This window comes from Apodemus sylvaticus, chromosome 5 (assembly GCF_947179515.1).
Source record: "Apodemus sylvaticus chromosome 5, mApoSyl1.1, whole genome shotgun sequence".
In the NCBI taxonomy this organism is placed as follows: Eukaryota; Metazoa; Chordata; class Mammalia; order Rodentia; family Muridae; genus Apodemus; species Apodemus sylvaticus.
This window is the reverse complement of record NC_067476.1, coordinates 18,494,166-18,517,193: the sequence shown is the minus strand read 5'-3', so window position 1 is coordinate 18,517,193 and position 23,028 is coordinate 18,494,166. Positions and strand designations below refer to the sequence as shown.

The 23,028-nt window shown below is 40.5% G+C and overlaps 1 protein-coding gene and 1 pseudogene across 5 annotated transcripts in view; one reads left to right on the top strand and one right to left on the bottom strand.

Annotated features, from left to right (window-relative positions):
* The window catches only part of Scai (suppressor of cancer cell invasion), a 110,515-nt gene that overhangs the window by 38,706 nt on the left and 48,781 nt on the right, over window positions 1-23,028 (top strand). For all 5 annotated transcript variants that reach the window (XR_007977818.1, XR_007977820.1, XM_052182431.1 and 2 more), the window contains 2 exons: window positions 16,751-16,882; window positions 22,149-22,244. Coding sequence is in view for 3 of the 5 variants with exons in the window: in XM_052182430.1 (XP_052038390.1) it covers window positions 16,751-16,882; window positions 22,149-22,244 (228 nt within the window). In the remaining 2 variants the exon portion in view is untranslated. The remainder of the gene's footprint in view (window positions 1-16,750; window positions 16,883-22,148; window positions 22,245-23,028) is intronic.
* Window positions 7,439-8,638, bottom strand: LOC127686420 (40S ribosomal protein S8-like; annotated as a pseudogene).

The following is a 23,028-nucleotide window of genomic DNA, read 5'->3' as shown; positions in this document are numbered from 1 at the left end:
TAGGATCTTAGGATATAGGTAAGGGATGATTTAAGAAGAATATGATCATCCGAGACTGTCCTTGATGTTGCCAAGGAACATGAGTGAAGACTTGGCTGGCATTGCTGCTATAGGGATTATTAATACTGACTGGTAGTGTTTCCTGTAAGGAGTGGGACAGAGTGGATGATTGGCATGAACGAAAAACAAACTGAAAGTACCCTGAAAGACAGATCTTTTAAAGAGTTGTTTTGAGACACCCCCTTCCCCCCCCCCCCCAAAAAAAGGAATGAACCACCATGGGCCTTATAAAGAGTTATACACTGTGCAGAACAGGAAAGCCAGCATAAAAGCTGTGACAGCACTGGTGGGAAGTTGGGAGGAATGGCAGCTCATTTTGGCATTGTTCACTACCCACTAGAGAAAAGACGGTGGTACCACTGCAGGAACAAAAGGCAATCGTTGGATGACTGAACCAGTGAGGGTTGATGCATAAACAGGAAGCATGCTCAGCTCAGTCAGTAAAATGGAAACAAAGTAGTATACATGGTAACTGGCTTGGCTATGTGTGACTGAATGACATTTGCCCTTAACTGAGGCATGGAGTGTTTGTGGAAAGATGAGGAAGTAAAACCTGGGGAATGAAGTGGAAGTGCCCTTGTAGGTCATGGATGAAGAATCTGGTCAGTCAGCACATTTGTGTGTGCTGGCCTTCTTCAGCCATATTTAATTGCTCAGCTGCAAGAATGGGTAGACAGTTACATTTACCAAATAATAATAAAGTGCTTTATTCACTGTGAAAGCTCTTTTCAGGAGTTCGTATTATTCACATGATATTTAGAATTTTAGCCTTTTAATTACATCTGGTTTGAAAGGCTGAATGCAGTAAATGACAGTCATTAAAAAAGAAAGAGTTGCATGGCATTATTCCAGACAAGGTTTTTGGATGAAAATGATAGGGTCTAATTCCAGCTAATGTAAGCATAAAAAGAATTCTTTGAGGGCTGTCAAGGAATTCACAGCTGATGAAAAGTTTGAAGACTCTGGTCCAAGAGTCGGGCAGGAAGCAGGGGAGTGGGGCCATCTGCAGTGGGTGCAGTGGCTTCTACCTGTGTTCCAGCTGCTTAAGAGGCTGAGGCAGTAGCTTAAAAACCCTCAAAAAATCAGCTGCCTGACCCATAATCTAGCTTTCATCTTTTGTTAGTTATCTGAAATAGAGTCTGGTTTAGCTGAATGTAGTAGCACACGCCTGTAATCCAAGCCATGAATAGGCTCCACAGTGAGACCTTGTATCAGAAAGCTAAACCCGGGTGCAGGAATCACAGATTATGTATCTTTAAAGGTTTGCTCTCTAACTGAAGAGTGGGCTGACATTTCTGTTTGAGGGTTTTTATAATAGGTCTTCTCATTTAATGAGATAGTAGAACCTTTACAATGATCGGGTACCCTCAGTGCTTGTCTGACATGTTCAGTTTGACCACAGAGTGAGCTGTAGTTTTAAGAACATTGGGTTATAAGGCCTTCTGTGAATGCTACTGTGCTGTGTGGCGCTCACAGTCTGGTCTCAGGCTTTCTCAGCAGATGAATGATGAACTGCCGGAAGCAGTGTGCTTTTGTTGGATCACTAGATCTCCAACAGCAATATTGATTCTTCTGGAAATGGTCTGAACTCTAAGACCATTAGTACCCAAATTAAATACAGATTGATCTAAGGATTAGAGACAGAGTGTAGTGGTTGTTAGGTGTGGATAATTTCGCCTCTCGGTTTGGAGCATATCAAGAACAGTTCTTTCCAGGAAATCCACCAGTATTCCTGCTTTTTCTCTATAATGGCATTGCCTCTTTGTGGCTGATTTGACCTCCAGTGGTGCAAGATCGCATGTTTGACCATATTTACCAGTTCAGACTCAAGCATAAAATAGGTAGAGTTGTGTAGCTGTGGTTTAGTTAATCCACTCTATGGTCCCAGCTTCCAGATACTCGCCAGAGACCCTAGATTCATGAATGAAACACAAACACACACCAGCTTAATTTTGATATGCCTTGACCAGCTCAATGGCTGGACACTTCTAGAACTCCCCATAGCTAGCAAATACTCCTCTCCAGCACTCCTGACTTAACACCTCCTAAATCTATATTTTATCTTTGCCACCCTGGCTCCTTCTGGGTGACCTTTGCTGCTGTTCTGGTGGGGGTCGATAACTCCCACCGCTTCCTTCCCTGTGTGGTCCACCCTACCCCTTCTCATGCTGGATCCCTTCTTCTCCCAGGAACCTAGAAGTCCCACCTCTGTCATCCAGCCCAGCCATTGGCTGTTGGTTCTTTATTGATCAATCAAAAACCAATTAGAGACAGGGACCTTCAGCATTTGAACATACGGATTCCCAATTTTGGGGGCTGAATTAAGACAAAGCATTAGAACCAATTCCCAATAGGAATGCATTTGTCAAATAATAATAAAATAAATTGTTTATTTTGGACACTTTTTTGTCGGGAGGTTGGTATGACTCCCAGCACTTAGGCAGAAGCAGGCAGATCCACAGTGTGGATTGTGGTCTACAGAATGATTCCCAAGACAGCTAGAGCTACCTAAAGAAACCCTGTCTCATAAAACAAAGGCAGAAGAAAAAGGAAGGAAGAAAAGAGGGTCGTATGGCATTGTTCCAGACAAGGTTTTTGGATAAGGCAGGAAGCAGGGAAGTAGGGCCATGGCTTCTACCTAGGTTCCAGCTGCTCAGGAGGCTGAGGCGTGAGAGTGACTTCCTGATATCCCCAGAGTTTAGAACCAGCCTGGACAACACATATTCTTATGGGGGTGGAGTAGGGAGCTGGAGGAATGGCTCAGTAGTTAAGATCTCTTACTACTCTTCAAGAGGACCCGGATTCAGTGTCCAGCACCCACATGCTGGCTCACAACAATCCATAACTCCAGTCCCAGGTAATCCAATGCTCTTTTCTGGCCTCCATGGGCTCCTGCATGCATATGGAACATAGCCATAAACTCAGACACATACCCATAAAATTAAGTGAATAAAAACAATATCTTTAAAAAGTTGCAAGTAAACAAACCCACAATCTATTTCTCATGTCAGCCCTAGACGCTTTCCTCTTTTTTTTTTTTCCTTTTCTTTATCTGACCCTAGGCTCTTTAGAAGCTTTTAAATCCCTTTTAAATAAAGTTGTATCTTAGTTATGTGAAGTAATTCAAGTAAGTGTATGACCATTATTTTAAAAGTAATAAGAAAACTGTGAATAGTGGGACACACCTTTAATCTCAGGTGGATCTTGCTGAGTTCACAGCCAGCCAGTTCTACATAGAAAGTTGGATGGAGATCAGCAAGGACTACATAGTGAGGCCTTGTCTCAAAACAATAAAGCATAATACATGTGGAAATATCTTGTATTTCCACAATACATAGCATGGTGGGGGACACATGCAGTTCTAGTGCTGGGGAGGTAAATCTAGAAGGATCAGGAGTTCAGATTATCCTTGGCTACATATTAATGTGGAAAGGTGAAAACCAACTCCTTCACTATTGTCTGACCCCTTCCCCCAACACAGAGAAACAGACATAATGAGTAAATAAACAGAGAAACAATCAGCTAAGACAATGTATAAAAAGAAAGCATGTATCTGCTAACGTACTTTCACTTAGATGAATTCCTACAATTTCATAATAAAAAGACCATCTATTAAAAAAAAAAAAAAAAAAAACACTTTGTCAAGGATCTGGATGGTGTCAGGGTCCATCAAGTGCAGAAGATGCTCAGCGTTGCTGCCAGAGAGGCGCATCCATCACAGGGGGTTGTACTTCACGCCTGTGAGGCTGGCTACAGCCACAGAGGTGTTCACAGGTTCAGATGACGAGGTTTCGGCATGTATGAAATGCTGCATTCACTTTGGAAAATGGTCAGGTAATTATAGGTTAAAGAGTTATCTGGTAACCTAACACATCTAAGGAGGATATCTCCAAGAGAAGTGAACACACATCTAGAACACACATCTAATGCACAGATGTTCATAGCAGCATTATTCATTAGTCACAGAATTAAATTAATAGATTAATGAAAAGCAATATGTTTCATACTCATGCAGTAGGATGTGAAAAGTGAGACAGTGTGACAGGCGTAACTGCTGACAGTGCCTTGCCTTCTGTTTTGAGGAATCCCCCCCACAGGGTTTCTCTGTGTAGCTCTGGCTGTCCTGGAACTCACCATGCTGGCCTTGAACTCAGAGATCCACCTGCCTCTAACCTCCCAAGTGCTTGGATTACAGGCGTGCGCCACCACACCTGTTCCTTCTTTTCTTAACTGTTTTGTTTCAAGCTTATTGCAGATAAAACCTGGCAATATAGAAAAGCAAATTTGTCACATATAGATCACAGTATTTTTAGCTTTTTTTTTTTTCCTGGTTAGTTTCAAACAAATGTAAGGTACCATGTACCCAACACCCTTCTCTCAGTGTATGCAGTTGTCACGGAGTGATTCCCCACAACTTTCATGTCTTTATTTAGTGTTCAATGACCTTTGGCTCTCTCTCTGTGTGTGTGTGTGTGTGTGTGTATGTGTGTGTGTGTGTTTATGTGTGCATGTGGAGGTCAGAAATCAAGGTTTGGTGTCTTTCTCTCTAATTTTTTTTTTTTGAAGGATTTCTCACTAGAACTAGCTCTTGGAGCTCTCCTGTAAGTTCCTGGGAGACTCCTGTCTTGGCCTCTTGTACTGGGTGTACAGTGTGTCACCATGCCTGACTTTTTAGTAGGGGTCAGGAATTGAACTTGGCTCGTCATATTATATAGCAAGCATTTACCAACTGAGCCATATCATCAGCCCCCAAGATTTTTATACTTTTTTCCATTTCTGGAAAAAAAAAGTGTATTTTTGTGTTTTCTGACCTGTTCATTTCATAATTTGTATATCTCCTGAATACATTGATTCTTTTTGATGACTCTAACTAGGACTCAGTTTTTCATCTTTTTTTTTTTTGCCAGACAAGGTTTATCAAACGCAATTTATTTAGAACAAAATACATTTTAAAAATTTAACTCTGAAAGAGAGCCCAGAGATTGAGAAGCCCCTTCATGGAACACCAAGAACAGGAAGCTCCCAGCTGGGAGGCAAATTCCCAGCTGAGCCAGGACCAGCAGCAGGGTCCACAGGGCTGGCTTTGGCACACAGCCCTCTTATGCTGTCTGTCCCACAGTAGCCATGTTCTTCTAGGCCAGGTAAGGTCAGCTGACATCGGGCCACCACCTTCCCAAGCAAATGGCTACAATACCAGCCAACTGGGGACAACAGTAATACTGTTATCAGGCTGAGGCCTGGTATGGAGTTTGTGTTTAATTTGAACACAGGCTCTAGCATGACTCTGAGGCTATAATTTTAAAATATTCTTTCAGTCTTTGGCTACTGAGAGATTTTTACCCTGAAAATACCAGGGAATAAGAGTGCCTATAAAAGTAACTTTTATTCTCCTGATGCATTTGTCTCCAAGGCTAACTGCCTCCCTCTGTTAACCTAGACCTAGCCCTAGAAGCTTCTAACTTGCTTAAAATCTTATCTAGGCCTGCAATGTTTTTAGCTTTTGACACTTACTGCTGAATAAGCTCACCCTTGCAAGATCTTTCTGAACTGTGGCTGGCTGGTTCAGCTCACCTGTTCTGGCTCAAATGCCTCTCCAAGCTGACTGACTCAATCTGGCTTCTCTCATTCTCTCTGAATTGGCCTCATAATAACTTTAGCAATCTTTTCTAATCTTCAGGCTCCCCATTCTCTGGCTTGTTCTGTCTCCAACATGTCCGACATCAGTTTTAATCATGGGTGTTTTCTTCTAAAAACTAACTTTACCTTCACTGTTTGGAATTAAAGATGTGTGCTAAGGGTGAGCCATATCATAACATAATGTTGGGACTCACAATGTGATCAGATACCCTGTAACAGATGCCTCCTGACCTCCACAAGCACCAGGCATGCCTGTGGTACACAGACATACATGCAAGCATACTACCCATGCACACAGGTTTTCAGGGCGTATTGATAGCATGCTGGACCGTTTCTGTTAACCTTGAGAATGTGAAGTAAATTAGCCAGCATCCGAAAAACAAATTTGGGTTAGTAAGAGACTTAATGGGTGCTGAGTCTCAGTTGAATTAATACTGAGATTTTGCATATTTATGTATGTTGAGTAAGTATATCTTTTTTCCACATTTATTAGTCAAAATGATGTAATTCTCCTGTACAATATTTTAAAATGGCCTTCAGGCTTTTTATCTTTGTCTTCTCTTTCATAATTTCTTTCTGTGAGATTTTTAAAAATAAAATTTTTTGAAGTAGAAATTTGTTGTTTTCAGTCTAGTATACAGAGTGAGTTCCAGGACAGCAAGGGCTACACAGAGAAACCCTGTCTTGAAAAAAAAAACAAACCCAAGAAAACCAAAAAAAGAAAAAGAAAAGGAAAGAAAGAAATTTGTTGTTTTCCAAGTCAGTCGTGGTAGTGCATGCCTTTGATCCCAGACCTCAGGAGGGAGAACAGTATGTTCTCTTAATTTAGTGTCTTTCTAGTCCTTGGTCTGCGGTTTTTGAGACAGGGTCTCATGTAACCTAGGCTCATTCCAAACTCATGTTGCTGAGGCTAGCTTTAAGCTCTTCCTCCTTGCCTCTCCTATGAGCCCTCTGCCTATGGGTGTGTGCTCACTATGCCTGGTGTAGTTTAGCTTTAATAATATTCAGGATCACACCATAATACCCTTCTTTTAGAAAATGCTTTATACATACTCCATGGTAATTTTATGCTTTTCCTGGTGCATGACGATGCTTCACACTGTGTTAGGATGCTGTTTCTGGAGATCTGTCATTTGTCCATATAATAAGAACACCATCTGCACCAGCACAGATTTTTGTTCCTTTCATACTCTACATGGCAAATGAATCAGCACAACTCCCAGAGATTTATATTCTTGACTTTGAATTTTTTTGTAATATTTTTTCAATTTGTGTTCTATTTTGTAAGCAAACTGAGACAATTTTATAACAATTTTAGAGTATATTATAGTTTACAGGGCAAATTTTATATCCATTAATTCATCTTATTGTCTACTGGTATAATGAAATACATATTACTAATATTAAATTTCTATTTCAAATAGAATTACATCTTATTCAGAGATGTTGAGTATGGTTTTAATTACTAAACAAACAGAAAGGAGCTCAAGAAGGAGACACACCTAGGACATGGGCATGGCCCTCACCAAGGGGAGTCACCTATCACAGCTGTAGTTGTTAAAACACATGATTGCAATCCCCTTTTTCATGTTTCTTTAAACAGAAACCAAAAAGTAGCTCCTAAGAAAACAGGATCTTTTTAAGCACATAATTTCCATAAATGTTACTTTTTTGTCGAAATGAAACTTTTCTTTTAAATAGAACAGCAAACACCTTTATAACACGAGCTATGAAGGATGGCTTATTTGCTTTCCCGGGCTTTGATCTTCCACAGATATATCCAGTTCCTTGCCTTTGAGCACATAGCCGTCTGCTCTGCCTCACTGGCCTGGTCTTGAGGCAGTGCAGGCGAGAAGCTTGCCCTGCTGGGACTGCTCCTCCAGAAGACTGCTGATTTTTCCTTTCCTTGTACTTCTTTTGAATTTTCTTTGATTGTTTTTTGTTTAAAATCTCTTCCTCCCCCTGAGTCAGCTTGTCCCCCTTCTCGCGGCCAGGGGGCAGTGCCTAGTGGGACTCACCACTGCTGGGCAGTGTGCTGTCAACAAGCACAACGCTGTTCTTCACCATGGTCTTGGTGCGGACATGCTCATTATTGGCTGCATTGTAGGCAGCATCAGTGATCCTTGTTTTTTGAGTACAACACTCAGAGTCCCAGGAAAAGTCCCCCCCACCCAATCTCAAGGCTTGGTACTTCTTATTGCCTCCTGGGACCTGGACTGCGTGTATGCAGCGAGGGCCAATCTTAGTGTTGGCAGCAGGCCATCCAAGTTCATACTTCCGCTTCTTGTGGTACAGTTTTCTCTTACCCCTGGTCTTGCCTTACTTGTGCCAGTTGTCCTGAAGATGCCCACTGCCCAGCGCTGGCTGGAAAACAAAATGAAACTTTTCATGTATTTATATTTCATTAAGTCTACACTTACATAATTTTTAAAGATTTATTTATTTTATGTATGTAAGTACATTGTCATTCTCTTCAGACACACCAGAAGGAGGCACCAGATATCATTACAAATGGTTGTGAGCCACCATGTGGTTGCTAGGATTTGAACTCAGGACCTCCAGAAGAGCAGTCAGTGCTCTTAACCTCTGGGCTATCTCTCCAGCCCCCTACACTTACATATTTTTGTCAGCCTGTTTCCTTTTGAGTCTAATCAAGGGAACAGCCTTGTTTTGAAGTGTTGCTAACTGCAGTGTAGCAATGGTGGTGACACAGTTCTGTAGCCTTTCAAGCCTCCTTCCCTGCCCAGTCTTCTGCCATTGCAGGGCAGGAAGAAATTAATTGTTTGTGATTGACTGAAAGTGGCAGCTAATTTTTTTTGTTTGCTTCATCACATCAGTGCTAAGTGTTAGGCAGGAGTACCCAGTCTTCTTTGCTCAGTCCAATCCGTCCACTGCTACTCCACCCTGCTGTGTCCAGGTTGTCCTCTAGAAGACACATCATTTTATCCAGATTCTTTGCAGACTTTAATGTTACCAACTCCTTACTCAGAATTCAATTGAGAGTAGCAAGTTTTCTTTCCTATTTTAGGAGATTTGTTTTACTTATATGTGTGTGTGTGTCTGTGTGTGGGGTTCTGTGCACATGAGTGCAGGTGCCTGCTGAGGAGTTGCATCTGATTATGAGCCACCTAGCATAGGAATGTTCTAGGAATCAAGCATGGGTCTTTTGGAAAAAGATATCACTATAAAGTACAGAGCAGGTTCTCCAGTCCCGAGAGTAGCAGTTTTCCTGTTGCTTTATTGGAAGGCTTCTTGTGAAAAGGAAGTGTAAACAGTATAGGTCAGTCATCTGCCAGCTTTCCTGTGTGTGGGGCTGAGGCTGGGACAGTCGTCCTGCTCGCTGAGGTTGTGCTCGTTCCCCCTCCTCACAGTCGTGTTAGGACTCTGTATCTGTGTCGTCCAGGCTGGGACAAAGAAGAGATCAGGGAATAGGATTAGTTGTCAGAGAAATTTACGCCTTCAGAGTTGAGCCAGATTCCAAAATGAAAGTGTTACAGACTTGAGTCCTCTGAAGACCTCACAGGAAGAAGCTGTTCGTGACTCTCCCTACATTCTGACCGGTGCTAGAGACCTTGGCATTCCTTGGTGAGCAGTTGCATCATTCCAGTCTAGGCCTCTGTTCCCCATGTCTTCACACGGCTGTCTCGTTTCTGTGTGGTAGTTTCTTATGAGGACAGTAGTCACATTGGATGAAGAACCCACTGTACTACAGTATTTCTTGTTTACATTTACATCTTTGTACCTAAAAGTCTTTCTTAGACATTCATTCATAGGGACCAGAGATCAGGACTTGAACATATCTTTTTGGGAGATAAGCCTACAACAGTTCATGCCTTTTAGGCTCTCTGCTTCCCTTCTACACACGTGATATGGGTACCCACAGATTTCCCATACTAATGAAGGAACTAATGAAAGGACTTTATCCATTCTCTTAGGTATTTTCTCAACATCATTTTTTATTATTTTGTTTTTGTTTTTGTTTTTTGAAACAGGTTTTCTCTGTGTAGCCCTGGCTGTCTTAGAACTTGCTCTGTAGACCAGGTTGTCTCAAACTCAGAGATTCTCCTTCCTCTGCCTCCTGAGAGCTGGGATCAAAGGCATTCACCACCTCTGCCCACCTTTTTAAACAAAATTTAAAGAAATAAAAGACTGAAGGGGGGCACACCTTTAATCCCAGCACACAGGAGGCAGAGGCAGACAGATGTATAAGTTAGAGGTCAGCCAGAGATATAATGAACTGGTATCTCAAAAGACAACAACAAAAACACTAGTCAAAAAAGTAGACAAATAGTAACTCTATGACTTAACAGAATTTGGCAGTGTTAATGCCAGTTCAGGAGATACACTGTTGGGTTTATAAAAGTAACTCAACAATAAAGAGTACTTGCTCTTCCAGAGTTCCTGTGTAGTTCCTAGCACCCGGTCTAGCACTCAGGTCCACCGTGACTCCCAATTCCTGGGGTCTGACACCCAGATAGGCACACCCACACATGGCCTTGAGTAAACATTAAAAAGTAGTCTAGTGTTGCTAACATCCCTCCCTAAGAGAGCTTTGTGGAAAAACTTCTTTTGGTTCTTTTATAAAAATCTTACTAATTTTACAGGGTTTTCACTTATTTTACGTACATGTTCTTTGTCAGATACACGGATTACAAAGCCTTCGCTTTATTGACGGCCCACCTTTTCACTGTGTGGCTTATTTGAGACAAGGTTTCCACTGTGGAGCTATGGCTGGCCTGGACCTCAGAGATCTGCCTGTGCCATGCTGGGGTTAAAATCATTGCCCCCGTGCTTTGCCTCGCTACCTTCTTAGTGATATCTATTTTGCTGGGGTCTAACAGTTGCCCCACAAACCATACGAACATCCATCTTAGTCAGACAGGGATGGTTTATAGAACTCACATCCTAAAACTAATCAGTGAGGCCCAGAATTCAGAGACTGAGCCACTTCAATGAACATTTCTCAGTGCTAGCTTATAAAGGAAAAAACCAAAAGCCACAGTGAGCTCATACACAGGTGTAGGAAGTGCTGCCAGGTGGTCAGCTCTTGACGCAAGCTATTTTAGATATAACATTGATATAATATTGATCTTTGATTTGATGGGTCCTATGTAAAGCTTTGTGGAATTTCTTAAGATTAGCAAACCTCAGAACATAACAACATAATAGCATATATGATCAGCATGACCTTGCTATGAGTCGAGTTTTTTTTTCTGTGTCAGTGACTGACAGGCAAATTACAGCAACAATATGAAGTAGCCGGCAGGCATGGAACAAAGTGCCTGCAGCTATGTTGGGGGAACACACCTCAGTAATTTAAGAACTTAAGATTTTGGGGGTTTGTTTTTTTTCTTTCTTTGCCTTTTTTTGGGGCAGGGAGGTTGGGGTGGTTTAGGGATTTCTCTGTGAAGCCCTAGGTGTCCTGGATTTCTATCTGTAGACCAGGCTGACCTCCAACTCACAGTGATCTGCCTGCCTGTGCCTCCAGAGTGATGGGATTAAAGGCATGCACCACCAACGCCTGGAAAGAACTTTATAGTCATAATGGTGCACAACTGGATCCCATCACTTAAGAGGCTGTGGCAGGAGATCGTATAATAGGTCCTGACTCAGAAAACAAAAATAAAATGGTATCAGGGATGTTTGTGGTAACAACTCCCACAATCTTGTGGCAGCAATAATAGCATTTTACTGGAAAATAAGGTGTTTCTTTAGTGTTTTAATTAGTCCTTTATGAGTACTTTGCTTCATGTTCTCTGAGACAGGGCCTTCTGTGTTTAAGCTGACCTCAAACATACTATGGGTGACCTTGAATTCCAGGCAAACACCATCTTGCTTAGTTTGCATAGTACTAAGAATGAAGCCCAGGTCTCGTGTATGCTGGACAACCATACTAATGCCTGGGCCACCCTGTCCTTAGGGCACTCTTCATAACTACAAGAAATGACCTGCTCTGTCCAGATTTCCCAGGGTTTCCCATTTTCTGTGAGTTGATTTTAAATTTACCTCATGCATGCTGTGTATCTGTTGAGCTGCCAACATAAGATGTTTCTCCTTCATTCTAGTTTTGTGATAAGTGATTACAGTGATTGGTTTTCAAATAACAGATCTTTACATTCCTAACATAAGCCCAGTTTTAGTATGTCCTTTTCATGTGTTTCTGGATTGGATTTGTAACACTGGATTAATGTACTCATCACTAAGAAAGGCCTGTAATTTTCTTCTCTCATAATATCCTCATTTGATTTCACTATCAGAGTTATTGTGACATCATGAAATAAGTTGAGGGAGTATTCCTTCTTCCATATGTAGTGTTTCTCTATGACAGCCAGGTTTTTGTTTGTTTGTTTGTTTGTTTGTTTCCCCTTTTTATGTTTTTGTATAATTTGGTGATGAAGCCATCTGGGTCTTGAGATTTCATCATGAGTAAGATTTTAATTAGGCTGTCAAATCCTTTAATAGGACTATGAAATTTTGCTCGCTCTTTTTGTACTACATTTAATAAAAAGTATTTTTTCTCAGTGTTTGTCTGTTTCATATAAATACTCAAATTGGTTGGCATAGTCCTTTATTACCATGTAGCGGGGGTGAGCTGTGGTGAATGTGTGTGGGCATGCATGCATGCCCACACCCACTGTGCCCATTCTTGGGTATTTTTCAAATTAGATGAAAAATAAATCCCTAGTTTAGCTTCGTGTAGTGGCACACATCTTTAATGCCAGCACTCAGGAATCAGAGGCAGGTGAATCTCTGTAAGTTTAAGGCCAGCCTGCTCTACATAGTAAGTTTCAGGACACCCAGAGCTACATAGAAAGCCCCTTTCTCAAAACAAAAAGACTCACTTTATTTTTAAGTTATGTGTAGGTGCTTGTGTTGGGCAGGAGATATGTGTATGTGAGCCATCAGAGACCAGAGGTATTAACTCACTTTGGAGCTGGCATTTCAGGAGGTTGTGAGTCACCCCAACATAGGTACTGGTAACTAAATTCAGGTCCTCTGCAAGAACTGTACATGCTTTTAGTCACTGAGCTATTTGTCCAGCCTTTCCAGCTTACTTCTGAGACAGATTTCACTGAGTCTGGAGTTTCACTGTGGCCAGTAAGCACGCTATCCCTGCATACCCCACAACGCCGAGCTCCAGACAAACACTGCCATGTCCCACCTTGCTCTTTTTAGGCAAACTGGAGGGAGGAAAGGGCAGAGGAGAAATGATGTAATCATATTTAAATTTCAAAAATTAATAACCCACTCATTCCTGAGGCAGGCCTGTGAGCTCGTCCCTGGGTCTTGAGAGGGGGAGAGGAGGCTCCACCCTTTGCCCCTGGAAACACCCAGGAAAGTAGGCAGCACTTCGCCTGGCCCTGCCCCTCACCTGGACAATGTAGGAGAGCTGGTGGGCTGACCAATTCAGCTTCCAACCAAGCCCAGACTCAGGGCTCTGAGATGTCCATCCCAACACCAACCCATCTGAGAACTGTTGGAACGCCAAGGGGGAGGTTCTGCAGATCCAAAGCCACAGGATCTCCATGACACAGAGCAACAACAGAATATCTGAAATGAGTCCTGCTGAGGATCCAGTACTGATAATGTAGCAAAAGCCAGAGGCCTGGAACCAAACGAAGGGTTTATTGCAATAAACATTTACAAGTAAAGCTGTTTGGGCAAAAAGGTATACTGTGTGGCTCACTGAAGCTTCCACTTGACAAAAAAGTCAAGTGAGTTGACTTTTTTGGTTGGTTGGTTAGTTGGTTGGTTGGTTTGGGGTTTTTTATATTTTTAATCATCTTATTTTTTGTTTTATTTCAGTAGGAAATGTTGCAAGAGTGAAAGGCAGATATAAAGGGACTAGGAGATGAATGGGATTGGGGTGCATGATATGAAATTCACAAAGAATCAATAGAAGTTTTAAATTTTTTAGTAAAAGCATTTAAAGCTTGTGTAGCAGTCTAAGTACAATTTGTGGGAATAGGTTCTCTCTGCTATGTGTGTCCTGGCAATGGAACTAGATCATCGTGCTTGGTGACAAGTGCCTTTATCCGAGGAACCATCTTGTTAACTCTAGTTTTTCTTGAGAAACTGAGCTACAGCCCCAGTCTTCATTTTTTATTTTATTTTATTTTTTCCTGGCTCATTTTTTTTTATCAGAATTTGATTATTCTCTTCAACGAAACAGCTTGTATCTTGTGTTGTAAGTTTTGTGTTTGGTTTAATTCTTACTGTTCCTGGTCCGTTCTTTGGTTGCTCTTTGCTGTTCTTCTCCAGTGTAATTTGTAATATGTATTTCAAGTTAGAACATCTCTCCCTAAGCGTCATTTTGCCTACATCCAGAATTGTACTTTTCACTATTGGTCAGCCCAGATTGGGTGTGATGCTGTCATCCCAGTCCTTGTGTGGCTGAGAGAGACAGGGAGATAATGAGTTTGAGGCTTGCCCTGAGCCTTGACTTAAGATCCTGTTCCAAAAATTCCCAAATTTGCCAAATAGACAATCAGTCAGACTATTGAAATTTTTATCTTTATTTCTTTCTTTCCTTCTCCTCCTTTTTTTTGTTTTTTTCCATGAGTTATTTATTTAGTTTGTTTATCTTTCCTTTTTTTTTTTCTTTTGAGATAGGTATAGCTGGTTTTTGCTACTTTGTGGGTTCTTCTTTCTTCCACCCTTTTCTATTCCTTTTCTTCCACTCTTTCAGCTCCCTAACACTAGGTAAGAGGAAGAAAGGATAGAGGAGAAAGGAAAGAGATCCCTGAATAAAGTCGGGACTAGAAAGTGGGTGACATCATTAAACTACTTCCTGCTGATTAGGCGCACCAATATCTTTGGGGCAAATTTGATCTTTGACATCAGAATATCTAAGTTCTTTTTCTTGTTTCTTCTTTGTACATAGCTTCTTAACATACCTCAACCAACTACCCACTAACAGTTATATACCCATTAAAAAGTCCCCAGAGGCCGGGCGGTGGAGCGCATGCCTTTAATCCCAGCACTTGGGAGGCGGAGGCAGGCAGATTTCTGAGTTCGAAGCCAGCCTGGTCTACAGAGTGAGTTCCAGGACAGCCAGGGCTACACAGAGAAACCCTGTCTCAAAACAAACAAACAAAAAAAAACAAAAACAAAAAGTCCCCAGAATTCCAAATGTCACACAATATCAGAAACTATGTGCAGCTGGCAAAATCACACCTTTGCCAGAGCATGAGGCAAATCATATTCAGCTGCTATGGGCAAGCTAAAGCAGTACCATATCCTACATCTGGGATTAAAATAAAAACATTCTTATATCTGTGTTTTTTTTTTTTTAACCAAAATATCAAAATTGTACTATAGATAGGCTTTTACTGTATAGCCCTAGCTGGTCTGGAGCTCACTGTGTAGGCTAAGCTGGCTTCAACCTCACAGAGATTCTCCTCCTTTCTTATATAGCAGGTTTTATTATTATGTCCTGTTTCATAGATTTCATCATTAAATTTCTTTCCAGATTTCACTACTGTGGAGTTACTTTCCAGTTTGAAATTAATATGTGTTTCATGATGAAGCCAACTCACTATGAGTCTTCTATAAGATTTTAAGTGTTGCTTCACAGCTTCTCATGTCTTTCTCTTCTATAGTTTTTAGAAACAGGATTTCTCTATGCAGTCCTTGCTGTAGACCAGGTTGGCCTCAAATTCAGAGATCCACCTTTGCCCCTGTCTCCCCAGGGCTGGGACCAATGGCATGCACCACCTGGCCCAACAATAGCATCCTACTTCATTTGCATTAGAATCTGTTGTTATCCTGGTTTTGATGCTGAAATTATTCCATCTTGCCAATAGAATTTTTCCTTCAGGCTAGATAGCTGTCCTCCAGGCATGTTTACACTTTTTTGAGCATTTTTACATAAGATTTTCCAGATCGTCACGTACTTTCTAGGCCTCGTTGCTTTAATTAGCCAGTTGCAGTTCTCCAAGGAGCTCAGGCTTCCCTCCCAGTTGTCCTCCCTCATGCACACTCTGCTCTAGCATCACCTACAAGCTGCCTCTTTTTACATTGCACATGCATGCAGGCCTGGCTGTCCACTTAGTGGCTGTAGACTGAAGTATCTAGGAAAGAGAAGCCATTTCTGCTTCTTAGTTTTGCTTCAACAGCTCTTTGTCTCTGTTTCTGTCTCTATAGTTTTAGTATATGCCTCTATGTGTTAAAAAAATTTTTTTGTCCTTTTTATACTCACTACCTTACCATTTTTAGGGTGTGATATATACACATGTTCTCTGTGTCTGTGTGTGTGTGTGTGTGTGTGTGTGTGTGTGTGTCCTGTGCTGGAACATATTGTGTGATGAGTGTCATTTGTTAGTTGCTGACCACCTTGATATTTTAAGTAGGGTCATTCACTAGAACTGAGAGCTAAATAACTCAGCTAGACTGGCAGGCCAGCAGTCCCTAGGGGTCTACCTGCCTCTTACTCCTCATCTCTGGGTTTATAAGTATTTGCCACCATACCCAGCTTTTTGTGTGGGTACTGGGATCATGCTCAGGTCCACGTGCTTTTGTGGCAGGCAATTTACCTGCTGGGATATTGCCTCAGTCTCCGCCTTCACCTTAATGGAAATGCAAGTCAGATGTAGGGTAAATGCAGGGATTTGTATTCTGTGAGATATTTCGCTGACTTACTCTTTGGACTCATCAGATTGTTTTTGGGTTTTAATTGTTATAATAATAAAATATGGAGATGTAAAGGATTATTTTCTAGGATGAATTTACAGAATTTAAGTAAATGGGTAAAAGGGTCAGTATTTCAGATTATTAACCAGACTATATATATGCCTGCAATAGAATATGAATTCAAATTATAGTTATTAGATGAAAGAATGTTAAAATGGCTTTGGATATGTTTCCATCAATTCTTACCAATATCAGTGTGAGATCATTTATTTTCCAACTCTGTCTTACACATTTTGATTATTTGAATAATCAAAAACATTCTTTAGTTGCCTTGGAGAAAATGCCCTCAGATACCGTAACCAAGAACTGCCTTCATCCTCTATTCATCAGCTGAGTAAATGAGTATATATATTTTTTACAGGACTGAATTTACTCTTAAAGAAACCATGTCCTCTGGAGGTGCTGAAGATGACATCCCACAGGGAGAGAGGAAGACAGTTACAGATTTCTGTTATCTTTTGGATAAATCCAAGCAACTGTTCAATGGCTTAAGGTTAGTAGCTAAACTTTTCTCTAGTTCAGGAATTTGCCCTGGCTGACTTTTGGTAGGTTTCTGAAAGTTATACATAGACTCATATATAACACTTAAATATTTTATACACACACACATGTGTGTGAATATATATGTATGTGTATAGATACGGATGGGTGGATGGATGGATGGATTATAAATAATTATTGCTGGGTGAGCTCATGCCTGTAATTTCAGTACTAGAGAGGCTAAAGTAAGAGAATCACAGTAAGTAAGAGCTACAGCATGGCAAGTCAGCCTGGGTAAAGTAGGACCCTACCTCAAAAACAAGACAAAGAACAAATAGAAAGAAGTGACTGTAGGGTTCTTCTTTGACAGAAAAGAGAATGGTTTTATTATTTAACAGTTGCTTATTATTCCATATCTGTATGTAGAAACTGTCTTTTAATCATTATTATTGTTATTATTGTTGTTATTATTTTAATGTGATGAGTACTTTGCATGTTTGTCTATGCATCATTTGCATGTCTGGTGCCATCAGAAGAGGGCATCAGATCCTCTGGAACTAAAGAGACAGATGGTTGTGAGCTACCATGTAAGCTTTATGTGGTTGGGGATCAAATTCAGATTGCCAGGTTTGTGCGGCAAGCACTTTTATCCACTGAGGCATCTTGCTGTCTTTAGGAAGTTTTTTGATTGAAATCCACTGGTAGTCAGAACCAGCACCCAGCCAGAGGAAGAGGCAAGCAGCATCTGAGTTCAGTGCTGTCAACTCCTAGCACCAGCCTCCCCAGATGTTCCTTCCCTTTCACGTTGCTCATCTCTGCTAGGTTTCTTTGTGTTTCTTCCTTCAGTGGGTGAAGAGGGGAGGGGCATGAAATGGGCACAGTACTCAGTGCATGCAACCCAGTCCTCCATACATAGTGGTTATTTGCTGTACCACGGAACAGTAATCCCAAGGCAGTGTGCTTTTAGATTCAAATTAAAGATTTTTTAATCTTTTATTTTTTAAACTCTGTATATCTGTGTGGATTTGTGAATGCAAGTTCAGTTGTCCTAGGAGGCCAGAAATACAGAATTCCCTGGAACTGGAATTATAGGAAGGTATGAGCTACCCAATATGGGTGCTAGGAAATGAGGTCAGGTCCTCTACAAGGGCACTGTATGCTCTTAAATGCTGAGCCATCTGTTCAGCCCAAGTATGTTTTTCTTTAAAAACCGAACAAACATATTCACGTGACCTGAGCTCAGGATAAAGATACAGAAACTCCCTGGTACTCTCTATTATGGGAATCTTTAATCCTTTAGAAGCAGAGTTCCTGTCAATGTATGAAAGGCTTCAATGTTTTTCATTTTATTTGAGACTTGTATGGTAAATCTTAAGGAGTTCTGTCTTTCCATCTGTCTTAATTAGGGTTTTACTACTGTGAACAGTTACCATGATCAAAGCAAGTCTTATAAATGACATTTAATTGGGGCTGGCATACAGGTTCAGAGTTCAGTCCATTGTCATCAAGGCAGCATCCAGGCGGGTATGGTGCAAGAGTAGCTGAGGGTTCGACATCTTTATCCAAAGGAAGCCAGGAACAGACTGGGTATGCTCTGGCATCTAAGAGGAAGATCTCCAAACCACCCCCACAGTGACACGCTTCCTCTAACAAGGCCACACCTTCTAATAGTGCGTGGGACGGGACGAGCATATGCAAGCCATCACACCATCAAATATTGAGATGTTCATATGAGTTGTCAAGGCCTTTTGTTTCTTCAGCTGTAATTATCTTAACGTTTTTCTGGATAGAAATTTCCTGTTTGGAATATATGCATAGTAATTAGCTCTTCTTTCTATTCTGTAATAAGAAAACACTCCAAAGAGTAAGAAATTGGAAAAGTGAATGGTGATTTGCTTATGATAGTGCTAATGTGTAGTTACAGTAGTCATGAAGTGAGAATAATGTTTTTAAAAAGGTTTGAAGATGTTCAGAAAATGATCAAAAAAATTCAAGTGCTTGCCAGGTTCTGGTTGCCATGGCAACTAAAACTGAAAGTAGAATGTAATACTTGGTGGGATTATTCCAGGCAGCAGTTTTAGAATTAGGTTTGAGAAGCAGCTGTGTCTCTAAGTGACAGTGGTATCTTGGGAAAGCAGAGGCCTCTGCATGCCTAGCTCTATCACTCCAGAGGAGAAAGCACATGAAGCTGAACCGAGCCTTGGAGTAGTTGGGGTGTGGATACCTACCAAAGTGAACATAGTTATAGAAATTAAATAAATATACTCCTGATGCTTACAAAGGGAGGAATTATATGAACTACTGTCACTATAGGGTTGTCTTTGTGATGCCCTTGTTATATGACAGAGAGAGAGAGAGAGAGAGAGAGAGAGAGAGAGAGAGAGAGAGAGAGAGAGAGAATGAATGAATGAGAACGTGAGAAATGAAGTTTGTTCCAGTTGTCCCCTTTCTCTTTCCTCTTTCCTTTCTTCCTTTTCTTTTTTTTTTTTTTTGATCAGACAGGATTTCTCTATCTAGCCCTGGTTGGTTGTCCTGGAATTCACTCTGTAGACCAGGCTGGGAGATCTGTCTCCCTGTCTCTGGGATTCAGGAACTCAGAGATCTGTCTGCCTGTCTCTGCTGGGATTAAAGATGTGAGCCACCACCACCAAGCCTTAATATTCTCCCAGAGGCCAGTTCTGCAAATTAATAGTTACTACAGGAATAACACCGTCTGTGCATCCTGTGCTCCGGGCTTTCATCACATGGCTCAACCACTTTACATTTAGAGTCAGGCTCTGAATATTAAAAGAATTTGTCTAAAGCTCACTATCAAATATATTATTTAATTATATTTTAATCAAATATATTATTTAAATATATTATTTAATTCTAAACATTTATTGTGGCTTAAATGATGCCTCTACGATATATGTCACTAGGGAAAAGGTGATACAGAAAAAAAATTTAACCTTGTTTGGCAAAAAACACGGTTTTATAGTTGAACAATTTTTTTCTGTTTATCGGGGAAAGGGTACTGTACACAAGCCATGTCATTTATGAGAAGGTCAAAGGACAACTTTTGGGAGTTGGTTCTCTTCTACCATGTAGATCTTGCAGATGAAACATAGGTCATCAGCCTTGGCAACAGGCTCCTTTACCTGCTAATCCATCTTTAGACTGGAATGATAAATGCTCTGAATTCTTTTGAAGAAATTAATATTAATAGATATTAATATTTATTATTATAAATAGGTAGCTAACATTTTTCATTTATCTAAATGTGAGAAATGTTTGTGTACTGTCATTTACTGACAAATCTTATTTCGTGATTCTCTTAGTGATATAGAAAATCAGTCACTTTTATTTCAGTTAACTTTATTATGATAACCCCAAGATTGGGCACAAAACATCCAACTTTAAAACACCGTATTATACAACAAAGAAAATAGAAGTATAACTTTTATCATCATCATCATCCCGTATGTCTGTGACATAAGTGGATATACACATAGCTGGGCCGTGGTGGCTCACACCGGTAATCCCAGCACTCAGGGAGGCAGAAGCAGGCGGATTTCTGAGTTCAAGGCCAGTCTGGTCTACAGAGTGAGTTCCAGGACAGCCAGGGCTATACAGAGAAACCCTGTCTCGAAAAAAAACCAAAAAAAAAAAAAAAAAAAAAAAAGTGTCTACATACCCTGTGGAGTCAGAAAGCAACCGTGTGGCGTCAGTTCTCTTCCTCCATCTTTATCCAGGTTCTGGACATTGAACTCAAGCTTAAACAGTTCTCTTCCTCCATCTTTATCCAGGTTCTGGACATTGAACTCAAGCTTAAACAGTTCTCTTCCTCCATCTTTATCCAGGTTCTGGACATTGAACTCAAGCTTAAACAGTTCTCTTCCTCCATCTTTATCCAGGTTCTGGACATTGAACTCAAGCTTAAACAGCTAACACTTTAGCCACTGAGCCAGCTCACTTCTTTATTTAAACAACAAAACAAATATTACAAGAAAATGATCTAAAAAAATTAAATTCTGTGGCTATGAGGTTGTTTGATTGTTTGGATTTGTTTATTTCATCTTTTACTTCCTTTTAATGAGGATGAATCTTCAGAAACATTTTGGATATTTTTTTCATTGTATGTGTGTGTTGAGGGAGGGATGTTTCTTATTTACATAGACAAGATCTTCTTTCCTATGTGTAGCTTAGAATGCCCTCAGACTCTTTTGCGTGCTGGAATGACAGGCACCATGGTGTCACATGCCTGACTCAGTTGGGCTTTTTATAGCTAAGTGTCTGAAATTGAATCTTTCATTCCTGAAAGTCCTCTAATTTGTAGATTTTTCTCTATTTCAACTGCTTATAGACTGTCTGTCTGTCTATCTATTAGCAGAATTTACCCTTTTCTTACAGCATTTTGTTAAAGTACAACCAACTGATCAACCCAGGGCTGGCTAATAACATTTTTGCCTTCTTTGTGTAAACCTCCTAGTTTGTCACACTGCCTGCATTCCAGATCACTTTTGCCATCCTACCAATAGCCTCAATTCCACTCCATAGTAATAGTTACCTGCTCCTGAGGCCAATGTCAGGGTCATTCATGGCAATAACCTGCACTCAACACCAGTTGTTAACTTTTTTTTACATACTACTGCTATAACAAATAATTCCAAATTTTCATGCCTTACTAAAATGGAGATTTATATCTAACTCCCAAGTTACCAGTAACCTGTCTGCAGGCCTCTGAATCCATGTGTTAAAGATTATAGTCAGTTTTAGATCAGATAGTGAAGGGAAAATGGAATAATTTAAAATTATATGCATTGCCCTAAACAAGTTGACATGGTTAGGACCAATATTCATACAGTACCATTTATCTAAGGTCACAGGCTTAAGGACATGGGGTATGTAGTTCTCTTCTAAGAAAGGGTTAGAATAGCATAACCACACACCCACTTCTAGTTATGGCTTTATTCCCTAAAGCCGTGTTTACAGATTGCTGTAGTCTTAGCTGAAGACAAATACTGGAAATTAGCAGTACCTAAGTGAGTAATATCACCTGCCAGTGAAGAAATGATTTGTTCTGATGGGAGACACATGTTCAGAGGACACTAAGATGAACTGTAATTTAGTGTGAGACTGGGAAAATATGTCCTGGACTCTAAAAGTGTTTTTCCTTCAAAAATTAGAACTCATTTAACAGAGAAACCCTGAAGGTGAGTACTTTAATTAATACGATTTATATCATCACAAGATACAATTTCTGAAAATTTAAAGTCAACACCCACTTCACTTTTCAGAGATTTGCCTCAGTATGGACAGAAGCAGTGGCAATCCTACTTCGGAAGAACTTTTGATGTTTACACCAAACTCTGGAAATTCCAGCAGCAGCATCGGTAAAGAGTTTCATAGCTAAAGGGCAGTAAAGGGGCATTGTATAATTATATGCTAGCTGTGGTTCTGACTGTGAACAAATTTACTGTTTTGTCTTGTTTATTTTTTGTTTACATATTAGTGTGAGGTGTGTGTGTGTGTGTTGTGTGTTTTGCGAGGTGTTGTTGTGAGGTCTGCTTACCTCCAATATAACTCACACGCCAGGTCAAAATAGATGACAAAAGTTTGTTGTACTCAAACTGCTACTGAGGTCCACTTATTCTGTTCCCGTTGATTAGGTTATTCAAATGTGACACAGCAACTTACCTTGCATTCATGTCTCAACTTGCCGACCAGGATGTCAGTTATCCACATACATGTCTCTGCCAAGCAGGATATCAATTAACCAGGGAAGTCTTGGAAACGTAAACTTTATTTGGCTTCTATTCAAAATAGAAGTTTTATTCAAAATGGCTTCTGTGTGTGTGTGTGTGTGTGTGTGTGTGTGTGTTTAGGTCACAAGGTTACTGGCTGAGTCAGATCTTATTTCCACCATGTAGGTTCTAGAGATTTAGTCATCTTGTTGGCCTCTGTCTTACTGCTTTTAAAATAACCTGTTTAGTGCTTCTTGACCTTTTGGATAAGATCAAGTCTAAAGTATTATATCTTTATGATCAAAATAAAAACAAGATTTTGGTGGTTTTGGTTTTGTTTGTTTGTTTTCTGTTTAAGATTTCCGGGGTTTTTTTTTTGTTTGTTTTTGTTTGTTTGTTTGTTTTGAGGAGTTGGTTTTTTCGAGACAGGGTT